Consider the following 12,517-nt stretch of genomic DNA (forward strand, 5'->3'; position numbering starts at 1 on the left):
CCCACATCACCTTTCAGCTTTACCCGCTCCCCCCCAAAAAAATCATAATCACAGCAAATCCCACCACTGTTTTACTGTGAAATATACTGCAGTGCCTTCTAAAATGTATTCTTTGCATCATTTGTGGGAAGATTTCATATTACAAAGGCACTAAAGGAAATAAACAAGGCCACCAACATAGGAACTGTTCACTGTTATTGCTCAGATTGGCGTGTGACAAACTTTAAGATGTCAACCACATCACTTGGTGCCAACAGTTGGTGTTGACATAACAAATATAGATTGTGAGCCTCGCCCAGGTTGTCTTGTCTCACCGGGGAGTTTGTTCTACGAGTGCACCCTCCTCTTATCGTCAAACAGTTTACGCACTGTGTAGACCTGAAGGGGAGGAGGTGACAATCTTATTAACATCACCAACCATATGGAGTCACTAAAAGTAAGAATGAACAACAGTTTACCTGGGTGAAGGCCACGCATAGCATCACCAGCATGCTGGCACATGACCAAAACGTAACCCTCCACAGGTTGTCTTCCAGAAGGTTTCGGTCCCGTGCCTCAAAAGCTCGCAACACCGTTTGCATCTGCCGACTACGCTCAAGATGTTTGTGTACAGAGTCCATGTACTCCTGGGGGAGTAACAAGAAATTTCAAAACTAGTTTTATTTTTATTACTGCATTTTTTTCCACCACACCATGGTTAACATTGTGGTCAAGGATTAAGCAGTTTAATCCATCTGTTTGCACCATGTCAGGAGGCTGACATTTTATGCAACACACCTCCCTGCTGTTGACGGATATTGACTTCGGACTTACGAACATCACATGACCAAACACAGAAAATAACTGACTTGTGTTGTTTTGTAGGATCTCAAACAATAATATGATGTGTGCCCCCATGTCGAAGTGCTTTTGAGCAAGACACTGAACCCCCGGTTGCTCCTGATGGCGTGTCATCAGTAGGTGAATAGGAAGCAGTGGTAGAAAAGGTAGAAACGCGCCGTACAAGTAGAGCCCATTCACCATTTAGTGACTCCTTGAAACACTTCAGCTTACCCTTATATCCTGCAACTTGTACTGCAACATATTTTCATCCAACTCTAAACCAGCCCACTCGTCATCACCTCCCACATCTCCTCCTGGCCCCTCGATGTAAAGCTCGAAGAATACCATCTTCTCCGAGAAGTGGCTGAAGCTGTTATCAAAGCAGACTTGATAGTCTCCCTCTACTGTGGGCTCCACCCTGAAAAACAAAGAACAAATAAAGGAAGTACAGCCAGCAGCAATAAATGGACAGTTCCAATAACAAGATTGAGGATCTAGGTGCGATTTGAGGTGCTACTCACACATGAACTCCATCTGAGCGACGGGTCTCTGCGACCATCGGGACGCCCTCTGGACTGAGGATCGTAAAATCCACATCCATTCCGGCACCTCCAATCACCTGGTAGTAAAAAACACCTCCATGTTTTAGTTTTCAAACAAATGTTTGAAGTGAACAATATTAAGAATGCACTGCCGCAGCAGTGTCCAAAGTCTGCCCGAGGGTCATTTGTGGCCCATCACCGATTTGAATAATAAAATACAACGCCCAGATGTTAAGAGAAAAGGTTAAAATGTCAAGATACAGTCAACACACTATAATTAAAAATGAAAATGCCCACAATAGAATAGTATAGAATGCCTTTTTTGTCGTTGTGCAACTGGTATACAACAAAATTGGGAATGGCTGAACATTAACGAGAAAAATCTCACGGCACACTGAACGAACATTGCCAAAAAGCGGATATGCATGTATGTATGATATTTCAAAAGGAACAAAACGTCATTGCTCTGCTTGGCTTTGAAGGTCGCTGGAGGAGAACGCTGAACAAAGAAAATTTTTAACTAACTCTTTTTTTCTAATATTACACTGAACTGAAACAGTAAATGACATTCTGATGTTCTACACATCAAACTGTTGATTTCTAATCTAAAGCAGCAGCTAGTTAAAATTTGCAGAGTTAATTTCGAGCTCAGGAAATAAAAACTGAAGGATAAGAAAACAAAAGTGAAATGTTTCAAGAGGAGTCATTAAGTATTTGTGTCATGCAAACAGTTACCTGATATTCGACCTCCATCGTACCATTCTTTATTGCCCGTTGGAAGAAACATTCGGATTTCCCGGCTTGCAAAAGGAAAGTGAACTCGTTGCTCTCCTCTCCAAAACCGAACACCTCACCCAAACTCCATCCGAACACTGCAAGGAGCAGCATTCGGGTTTTGCTCACAAAGATAAGATCCATGCCGAGAATATTAGCCCGAACACGGTTACGGATTACACTCAGACATTCCTTGATCTGGTGTTTCCGCGGAAGATTTTTTCGTACTGTGATTGGGTGGATAGCGACCGTCAAGTCACATGATATGTCATGGCCAATTAGAAGGTGCAGCATGATACAGCTCAACCAATACACAGGCCATTTGCGAGGATACGCCAGCGTGCGCGCCATATTAAATGTGTCATATCCGTCCAAAGTGCAAAACGTTAAGGTCCTTCAAGCAGGGACGTGCGGTCAGACGCCTCCCTTTTCCATCATGAAAAGGGGAAAAACAAATTCAATTGTTTTTTTTATAAAGTCGTTTTCCTTTTCATTTCAATAGTTTTGTATCATTTTGAACCAAAATCGCTGAATTTTTATGGTTATTTTAAAACCGAAGACGATTCGCTCGGAGGAGCCAACTTCGTGTCTAGCCTCCGCTGAGGATTGTGTAATGACATGGCTGCCTATGTTGACAGGCGATGCAATTAGACTGCTCTGTCTTGAATATGATGTATTGAATATCTAGTGTTTTTTGTCATCTGTCTGTAACGTCGTGCTTCTTAAGATGAACAAAACGGCTTTGAAAAGAGACGTTACGGAGGCTACGAGAAAAGGTTCTCCAGCCTTATGGCAGGTGGTGCTAGTGATCCCGGGATGCTTCATGCGCCTACCTGTAGAATAAGAGATCTCCAGTTCAAATTGACAGTGAGCAACTGAGGAGCAGTCGTCCTTTATTTCGTTTTACATTCGGGTTTTTTCCTCCCGTTTTTACATTTCGTTTTACAATGGAGGATTACATATCCAAACGATTTTCAACTATGGTTTTTCGGTCGAAGCAGGAGGTCATCAGTAAAGGAAGAGCAACTCCGGAGTTAAAAGGTTTGATTCGGACAACGGGACTTTGGAAAGGAGTGGTACGCACGATCGAAAAGAAGTTTTTGATTCCATGCACTTTATTGGGTGTTTTTATGTATGAAGACTGCTGATATGAGATTTTAATTAAAACAGTTCAAATTAAATAATGAATAAGCCAAACTAGACGGCGTTCCCCAACCTTTTTTGTGACACAGTTAGGAGCCGGACAAATTTTACCGGGGGGGGGGGGGCGTCAGTGCCTCCCCAGTCATGAACCTCACCGCACGTCACTGGTGCCAGTGTAACTAATAAACAGGCTACTGAGAAAGTTTTATACATAGTCCTGTGAAGGGAAGTTTACAGTCTTAAGAAATGTTACATTCCTTTATTCCCAGAGGGTGGAAATTATTCTGTTTCTATGCTTCATTGTAAATCTCAAATTTACCATCTTTAGATCCCTGATCCAAGTCTAAAGAGCTAAATCTTAACACTGAGCCACAGGCAGTTCAATTTTGAGTTAAACATATGTATTTAATTTATCACAGGGGACCATGATGCTGTGAAATATGATGGGATTTTAGTAGAAAACTATTGTGACAGGCTCCCAAAAGGGGGCACAAATGGAGGCTGACCAATGGTTATGTTTGCATTTTCCAAAAGACTGTTTTATTTTTACATTTGGGAGAAATTCTTGTCCTATAACAATTACCTTAGGGACACAAAACAAACACTTCACAAATCGTGTGCTTTCTCAATAACTGTGGGTTGAACGGCACTCATTCAAGCCCACCTCAACTGCACATGTCCATCTGTCTTCCCTCGGTTTAATCTACAATCAACGCAATGTGTGCATATGTGTGCTGTATCCTTGGCTTCAGCATATGGAGGAAATCATTTTTAACACGTGCCTCTCACTACAACAATAACAGATTAGGTGTAAACAGATTAGGTGTAAAAACCGGTGTCGTTCCAGTTAAGCCTCTCCAGCATTTTATTGAATATTCTAAAATATATTTATGAATCATTTTCTTAGCCTCTCTATGTACTATTTAAGACCCCAGCATTGCAATACAATTTATTCATTCACAACTGAGGGAGGCGCCCTAGAGCAAGAAAAATTGCTGTTCTGGCGTTTAAAGTACATATGTCACACTTGGTGAAAAGAGGAGTTCAAGGAGGATGAGTGTAGTGTCTATTGAATCACAGCTTCCATGATATGTCATCGTTAATACAAGGGAAGACTTACTGTAATTTAAGGTTGTTACAAAGCTCATGAGAACAATTACAAGCAAAAAAGAAAGAAGGACAAGAGAACATGTGCAACACATTAGTCACCTTCAAACATTAACACACGCAATTTACACAATATTGAATCATTTCTTCTTTTAAAGCAATTACGTTGCTAAGATTAGTCTGCTCCATTGATGAGAACTGAGTGTGATACTTTCCATATAGTATGGTCTGTAAAGTGCTTTGTTACTGTGACACCTGTTGATGAATAAAGATGTAGCCTATTGTGTTTACAAATATTATCAATATCCAAGCCATTTGGTCAGTTGCAGGTAACTCGTCGTCTTTGATACAGTTGTAACAAATGCATGATGTCAATATAGATGTCAATATACAAAAACAGCAAAATTCAATAGAGACACGTGAAGAGAGAAAAGGAAGTGTCAGCTGAGGGATGATAACTACCACATTGTGGGGGAGTGTCCCACACACAGTCTTCTGTTGCTCTTGAGTTGTTTCTTCCCTGTGTCATATTCATTTCCTCCTGACATGAGCTTGTTAAAGAAAGCAATATTGGTGGCAGTCAGCAGGATATCTGTGAGGCATCACACTCAGCTGTACTGAGAGTTCATCTAAAGTGTTGGCTGTAAGTTGGCATTTTCAAAGATCTCCATTTTTGTGTTTATTTTATTTTTCTAATACTCCATTCTTGAGATTGTTTCATTCTTTTTTTTTTTTTAATCCCAGTTTTGGGAAATTGGCTGAGTTAAGAAGATACACAAAGCATCAGTAAGTCCAAGGTATCCATCCTTCGTATTTAAAAAAAAAAACAAAAAAACGATTATTTTGTCTGTAGCATGTAGTAATGTCTGTTCTCGGACTCACTTCCAAGAAGTCAGGTTGCATCACAGCCTCTATTTATTTTGGCGGCATTTCTTGCTTATTCATCAATCTGTTTTCTGTATCTTGTATCTTGTGTCTAGACTTGTTCCAAATTCTGCTTGCAGCCTCCTTTCCCAGATGGGCCTGGTGACCTTTTGCCTCCTTTGCATCACAGGTGGAGCAGCTCAGAGGAAATGTCAGAGGGTGACGTGGCCAGTCGTCCCCAAGTCTTTGTCGTGGATAGCCAAACCGGCTTCTTCCCCCCACCCCGACCCGTGAAAAAAACACAATGGACTCCCACCAGAAGCAAGTGTCTTCTGCTGGTGGTGGCGCTGGCTATGCTGGGACTTGTTGTGGAAGGATGTTTTGTCTATAAACTTTACATGAAAACCGAGGTGAGGTTGTTGTCTTGGTCTTGTTGTCTTTCCGACTGAAGACGAAACTATTTTGACTGCTTTTCTCCTTTGGAAATTTCCTTTTTTTTCTTACGTCATGAACTGTCTCTGTTTTGTTTCTCTTTCACACACGCGCACAGTCACAACTGAACATCCATTATCTTTGTATAGGCAATCACTTTTTAAGTCACATACCCATTTGTATCAAATGTCAAGTGGTCTCTCCCGTTCCAAAATTAACTGTATGACATTGTATTTTGCACCGCTCAATTTGTTGACTATAGTACTGGGCTTTATTTATCCAATGACGTCAAGATTTAAGAGCAACAGCTTCCAATGCTACTACTCCATAAAAGTGTTTCACCCCCATATTGATTGATTGATTGATTGATTGATTGATTGATTTAGAAAGTATTCTAAAGCTTTGAGGGTTGATTTTGTGTTATAAATAAAATCTATTATTATTATAGTAGTAGTATTGTCAATTTAGGGCACAGTGTAGAAAGAGTATGCCTGTGATGAGGCATAATACCAGCATGACATGACGAAGTCTGCATCATAGTGACTGTTGTAATTATTTTCCGTAAAATCAGTTTCCTCTTTCATGCAGTGTATTTGTACAAATAAACTGATAGCAGCAAATTTAATTGTTGTCCAATACTTACACGGTATTGTAAAGGCACAGAAGCTTGACATCCACTGTCATAGTTTTGATATTGTGATTTTCTCATTCCATTTCCAACAAAAGATCCTCCAGCATGTGCATATGTGGACATCCTTCAAATTGCCACACTAGAGGCCTCATTTGTTTTGTAAACCTCAGCAACAACATTTCCTGCACTTGAACTTGTGACATCTTTGCTTGTTTGACTTTCTCTTGTCTTTTCACTTTCTTCCTTGCAGGCATTTTCCATCTGCGTATCAGATCCTGTCTGTCGGAACATGTCCAACTCCAAAATATCCGCCCAACAGGTAAGTTTGAATGAATGTGTCAACAATTTGAATGTCATGTTACGCTTGAATTGAATTGCCTAAGGTTTACTCTTGCTCTTTTTTTGTCTTGCAGGTTGCCTCCTTCCAAGATCCAGCGGCATCCAAAAGTATGATTATTTATTATGAAACAGAAAATAAAAAAGAGACAAAATTATATGTGATAGAAAAAACCCAGTTGCATCACTACCATGACTGTTTATAATAAATAAACAAAAGTGATCACATATCTTGTAAAAATAATAATTATCATTATTATTATTATTATTAATTGAGACTAAAGTCATGCCTCAAATTCTTCATGACACAATCACTCACCAATCCCTTTTACCCATAGCTGACACAACCCTTGACAATATTATTAACAAATTCATGATAATGTCACAACAACACTCACCTTTACTGGACAGCCAATAGAAAAGTTTCAAAATTGACGACTGTAATTCAATTCAATTGTTACCCCTTTGGAAACAGGAGCCTCGAATGAGATTCAGCCAGTTCAAACTCTGCTGGGACCTAAGCCCTTTGCTCACCTGATTTGTAAGAATCCTCTTAATACAGCACCTTAAATAAAATGAATATACTATTTGAACATATTGATTTAACCCTCGCTCAACTGTATTTCAGGCAGCAGCAATCCTGTTGGGGAGGAAAATGTGGTGCTGTGGGTTGACAAAGATGGTGATGCCATCACCCACCAGATGGGCTACAACAATGGCCGCCTGTTGGTGGAGAAGGAAGGTTATTACTACCTCTACTCCAAAGTGCAGATAAATGCTGCAGAGGTGTGTTCTCTTATCCAGCACAAGGTGATGAAAGACACGGCTGCATACGACCAACCCATCGAACTTATGAAATCAAAGAGGTTAGCAGGCATCTGGTTTTCTTCCTCTGTTGCTAACTTTGTACACAACCATTTCAGTTTCTGCTGGTTTTTTCCTTCCTCTAGGACCCGCTGCTGGACTCCTAAACCTTCAAGTGTCAAGTCATCAGGTGGGGAGGATATATGGGACAGTTACCTGGCGGGGATCTTCCACCTGCAGTCAGGAGATCAAATTTTCATCACATTAGATAGTATACAGAAACTACGTCCTGGACCGACTGAAAACTTTATGGGAGCCTTCATGGTATCTCCATAGGAACATATTCCAAAAAAAGACAAATTTCACACTTGTGTCATTATGATTAGCTTCTTTCTTTTTTGTTTGAATGTATTAGAAGAATTTTTGCAAATTATTGCGATCTCATAAAACTGTATCTGATATTCAGACTAGATTTTTTGTTGAATGAAGAAAAGTTCTGTATGTTGAATCGGTATGAGATGAATACATTATCCCAAATTGTGGAAATAATTGTTAGAAAGTCGACAGTAAAGTGCCCCAAGCACTTGTAGACAAACCACTGAATTACAGGTGCAAATTTATTGATGTGTTGTAAAACACACGCCTGAGAAGAGAGATGAGCAACAAAGATGACTCAGCTATTCTTGCGATGCATAATGAGAAACGAGTCCTCTCGTCTCACTTGCTCTTCTTTGGTTTAATCACTCAAGTCTTGCAATGGATGTTTACATGTTGTACCATTGAAATATGTGATCTGTAGGGATTAAGGCTCTAATTCCTAAAATGGCGCAGAATAAAAAGGGCGGCATCTTGATTTTTGAGCAAGTGCAAGCCTCATTTGGTTACTCTCCCTGAGCTATGCTGCGCACGTTGACATACAGAGGATGGGGCCTTTGACATGCACCCAGCGCATAGTTGCCTGATCTAAGGCCAGTCGAACATGATTTTTTGTTCCTGGAGACAGATGTAGAGGTAGAATGACTGAGAAACAAGAATTAAAGTTAAAGGCCTGTCAAAATATCTCCAGGTCAGATGTCATCTACCCAAAAGCATTTTCATTTATCCATCCATCCAGCCATCCATCTTCTGTACCGCTTGCGGGCGTGCTGGAGCCTATCCCAATAGGGACCGGTTGCCAGCCAATCGCAGAGCACACAGACGAACAACCACTTGCACTCAAGCCTACGGGCAATTGGGGAGTGCTCAATCAGCCTACCATGCATGTTTTTGGGTTGTGGGAGGAAACTGGATTTTCCGGGGAAAACCCACGCAGGCACAAGCACGGGGAGAACTTGCAAAGTCCATACAGGGAGGGCTGGAGGTAAAATCGAACCCGCACCCTCTGAACTGTGAGGCAGATGTGCTAACCAGTGTGCCACCATGCTGCCTCCAATTAACTAATATATGTAAATTAGCTTATGGTTATAATCACCATTACCTCATTTTATCCAGACAAATTTGAGCCCTTGAGAATGGATGTATTCTGCAGCAAATTGCGATGAAGTGTAGGTGCAAAAGTCCTTTTTTCGTACAAAAGGACACACGCAAGACTTCAGCAAGAAAAGTTGATAAAATGAGTCTGCAAGATATGGAAACAATGGGGAGAGTGGGGTGACCATGTTTAGAGAGACTCTTGATGTAATTGGGTTACTTCCTGTGGTAAGCCGCAAATCAACACATCAGCATCTCCTGTGCACACCTTAGAACATGAGACTTGGCCAGTATGTGCTTGGTGGTAATCTACTAAAAGCAATTCAAAAAGTGTTCTCCTCTGAATTTATCATCTGTTCCTCCACTAAAGTGTATTTTTATACTGAAAGTTTTATACAATACTTGTTATACATTCATAGAAAATTAAAAAAACTGTTCATCCTGCTGTTATGGTCTAAAGATTTCGTGCAAATGGGATCCAATGCAAAATCGGCATCAGAATAGGTTGAAAGAAACTGTTTGAGATATACAATATTGTATGTTGATTATTGTCACTGTGGTTGCAGTTTGCAGTGTTGGGGACCTCTACATAACGATAATAATAAGCCATAATGATACTACTCAACGTTTTTATATTCAATGTGATGGAACTAAAATGCAAACTGAAATTATATCAAATATTAAACTGATCTGGCATAAATTTCAATCCAGCATGCTAATTGTAATTAGGCAAATAAATACATGTTCCTGTGCTCCACATTGAAATGCCATTAAACATCATAAATAATTGTTGAAATCTGAAATATTGCAATTTGTTTTTTAAGAAATGTAGCTCACGGGTCACAATGACAAGCGATATACTCCTATTAATTTTCTGTTGTAATCGGCACCTCAATGTGATATCAGCCTTTTTTTTTTTTCAAAACCGCACTTCAAAATAAATAAACAGGAAGTGATGCACTGTTACTTCCCGCTATAGACAACAACAGGGAACATTCCCCTTAGCTGACACTTTCAAACATTCCACTTGTAACTTTGTCGCAATCACTTTCACGACGTCATTTTCCCCTTTACGCATTCACGTACGTGAACACACACGGACACACCAAAATACAGCTCATATATGTTTATTATTATCATTATTTCCATGTTAATATGGATACAATCAGCACAGTGCAGTTTGTCCATTGGACTTAGCTACATTGTTTCATCACATTTGTCAAGTCCACATTTTGAACATCAAACAATAAAGTACATTTGGTTACACTTTTTTTTTTTTTTAAAGATGCCCAAATTTAGAGCTACAGCTGTGTATTTTACACTCTGAATGGTACATATGTTTCCCTTACTTGTGTTAGATTCTTCAGATTTGTATGTGAACGAGCACAGTGCATGAAATTACTTGACAGGAGTCACTGATGATATTCACTTGTCTCCGATGTACGCATTGTGGATTCAGTGTACACGTAAATCTGAATGGATGTTAAAAGTGTAACTGGCAACCAATTTGGTGGACCCTTTTGCCCCAAGAAAGCTGGGCTTGAATCCAGCACTCTTTAACTCTGAACAGGATAAGCGGTGCAGTGAATGGTTCACAAAAAAAAACTAAATCTACTTTTGAGGGTTCCCTTATGAAATAGTTTTAGAGATTCAAGTTCTAAAACTTGATTGTACGCAGGCCTGTATATACCTGCTAGCTTATGTTTATTTAGCAAAACTGAACTCTTCAGTACATATTTTATTTACTCTGCAATCTTCGTTTGCATAGCAAATCATAACTTCTATTGTGTTAATACCAAAGGAATGATTTACAGTAAGCGTTGCAGTTCGCGTGACTGTGACCTCACTGCTGTTTATCTAACGTGGTATGAAGTGAATCCAGATGAGAACCTTGAAGCCATTTTATAAAATAAAGAGAACCAGCAACTCAAAGACAAAGTGAATTGCACATTAACACTAATGTAGTGTTCTCAATATATAACATCATATAGGACATATAGAAACCTGCAACATAAATAGTACCATCTTGTCAAATAAATATGTATAGTATTAAGAAGAAGCAATCAGTCTCTAGTACATGTTTGCTTCCTGATTGCAACTTGTCTCTTTTTTTTTCCTCCACGTGAGCTCCGCAAAGTCTTTCACATGGTTGAGTTTTTTTAGTTGGGATACTTGATGTCAGATATTAGTCCACGAGGAAAATACCCAAATTAGACCCATTGAGCTCCAGCTTCCAGTCCTGCAATCCTTCTTCTGGTACACTCATTTGGGTGAGCAACGACATGTCGTCGTTCAGCCAACTCACAGTCCAACACTTCTTGCTTTGTCGTGGGGTGTCTGCTAGAAGCTTCACTTGGCAGCTCAGCGTGTCCCCCACATTTACGCTGAGAAGGCCAGGAGTGCAATTGTATGTGCAGGTCAGGTTGAGATTCAGGTAGATGAAGTACATCCCCGCCTTTCGTGGTCTCAGTGAGTGTTGCTTTGAGTTAAAATGGAAGGTGGTACCAACAGAGTTCCTGGTGCCGTAGTAGACTGAATCCCATTGAACTGTTGAGTTCACCAACTTGCCTGTAAAAAGGAGACATCAATAATCATCAGTGAAAATGTCATTGATAGAGCATGCAACCATACTGCCGAATTAAAATCCAGTATTCGTCATGAAATTGGAAAGCCAAATGATTTTCTTAAACTCTAAAGTATAGAAGTATCGGTAAATAATTGGCTAGAATATTCTATTGTTTCCGGTGTAGACTACACCCGCATAGATGTGCCCCCGCAATCTACTCACATTCCAAAAACATGCATGACAGGTTCATTGAAGACTCGAAATTGTATCTATGTGTTCATTCACTGCTTCGCCCACACTAAGATACAACTCAACCCTAATTAGTATAAGTATTTCAGAAAATGGATGAATGGTGTTCAAATACATTTGACCAAAAACAAAGAGACTTACTTGAGATTGCCTCCAAGAAAGCAAAGTTCTGCATCTGTCAACATATAAACAATAATGGCATAAGGAGTCATCTTGGACAAAAGAGGATAGGCTACAGTATTTAAGTCAAATGTCTGATTTGAAAAAAAAAAAAAAATCCAAAATGTACCTTGTATGGCGGGCTCTGTGTTTGTTCTTCGTTTGCAGAGCGATACGGCTGCAGCCGTGAGTCCCCGTGCGTCATCAGGACAGGGAGACACACTACAGCCATGGCAGCGAGCGCTGCATACAGGACGAGGATGGACACGACCATGCACACGTCCAGACAACGACCCCGATCACGTCTTCTGTTCTCTTGACACTCAATGTCCGTGTCTTTGAGTGTCGGTCCTAACAATGCGCACATAATGACGGCTGTTGGGACAAGTCGTCTAATTGCAGCGGGTAACTTCCACAGGATGGCGGCTTGCTCTGTACTACACTCGGTGCACGGGATTGAGCCGAGTGTCTTCGATCCGGCCCTTTTATAGCTAAAAAAGGTGCGAGAAAGGAAAAATCACGGAAGTCGTGGGTGTCCATCCTCGCCTTATTTCTCACGCTGCCGCCACTCCTCCGCGATGTCCGACTTTCCGGGGGCGTGAAAACTTTCCGAGACTC

At 40.4% G+C, this 12,517-nt stretch overlaps 3 protein-coding genes across 7 annotated transcripts; 1 reads left to right on the forward strand and 2 right to left on the reverse strand.

The window, feature by feature from the left end:
• Positions 1-53: 53 nt before the first annotated feature.
• Positions 54-2,376, reverse strand: tmed1b (transmembrane p24 trafficking protein 1b). The gene is made up of 5 exons (XM_088373042.1): positions 2,100-2,376; positions 1,344-1,441; positions 1,054-1,240; positions 459-626; positions 54-378 (listed from the first exon to the last, which is right to left on the reverse strand). Exons 1-5 carry the CDS (start codon positions 2,280-2,282, stop codon positions 328-330), a joined length of 687 nt encoding a protein of 228 aa, XP_088229168.1. The 5' UTR covers positions 2,283-2,376; the 3' UTR covers positions 54-327.
• A 160-nt stretch (positions 2,377-2,536) lies between these two features.
• LOC148399177 (tumor necrosis factor ligand superfamily member 14-like) lies at positions 2,537-8,514 on the forward strand. 5 transcript variants are annotated; one of them, XM_088373044.1, is made up of 8 exons: positions 3,222-5,031; positions 5,133-5,185; positions 5,369-5,662; positions 6,566-6,634; positions 6,729-6,762; positions 7,127-7,192; positions 7,280-7,517; positions 7,602-8,514. In XM_088373044.1, exons 3-8 carry the CDS (start codon positions 5,462-5,464, stop codon positions 7,789-7,791), a joined length of 798 nt encoding a protein of 265 aa, XP_088229170.1. In that variant the 5' UTR covers positions 3,222-5,031; positions 5,133-5,185; positions 5,369-5,461; the 3' UTR covers positions 7,792-8,514. The 5 variants fall into 5 exon arrangements, with proteins under 5 accessions (XP_088229173.1, XP_088229170.1, XP_088229172.1 ...); XM_088373046.1 differs by having other exon boundaries at positions 5,133-5,174; positions 5,443-5,662; XM_088373043.1 differs by having other exon boundaries at positions 3,223-5,031; positions 5,443-5,662.
• A 1,522-nt stretch (positions 8,515-10,036) lies between these two features.
• On the reverse strand, positions 10,037-12,517 carry LOC148399178 (uncharacterized). Its single transcript, XM_088373048.1, has 3 exons — positions 12,030-12,517; positions 11,882-11,915; positions 10,037-11,493 (listed from the first exon to the last, which is right to left on the reverse strand). The coding sequence occupies exons 1-3, from the start codon at positions 12,264-12,266 to the stop codon at positions 11,111-11,113; spliced, it is 654 nt and encodes a 217-aa protein (XP_088229174.1). The 5' UTR covers positions 12,267-12,517; the 3' UTR covers positions 10,037-11,110.

This window comes from Syngnathus floridae, chromosome 4 (assembly GCF_059516105.1).
Source record: "Syngnathus floridae isolate MCC-2025c chromosome 4, RoL_Sflo_1.0, whole genome shotgun sequence".
Lineage (NCBI taxonomy): Eukaryota > Metazoa > Chordata > Actinopteri > Syngnathiformes > Syngnathidae > Syngnathus > Syngnathus floridae.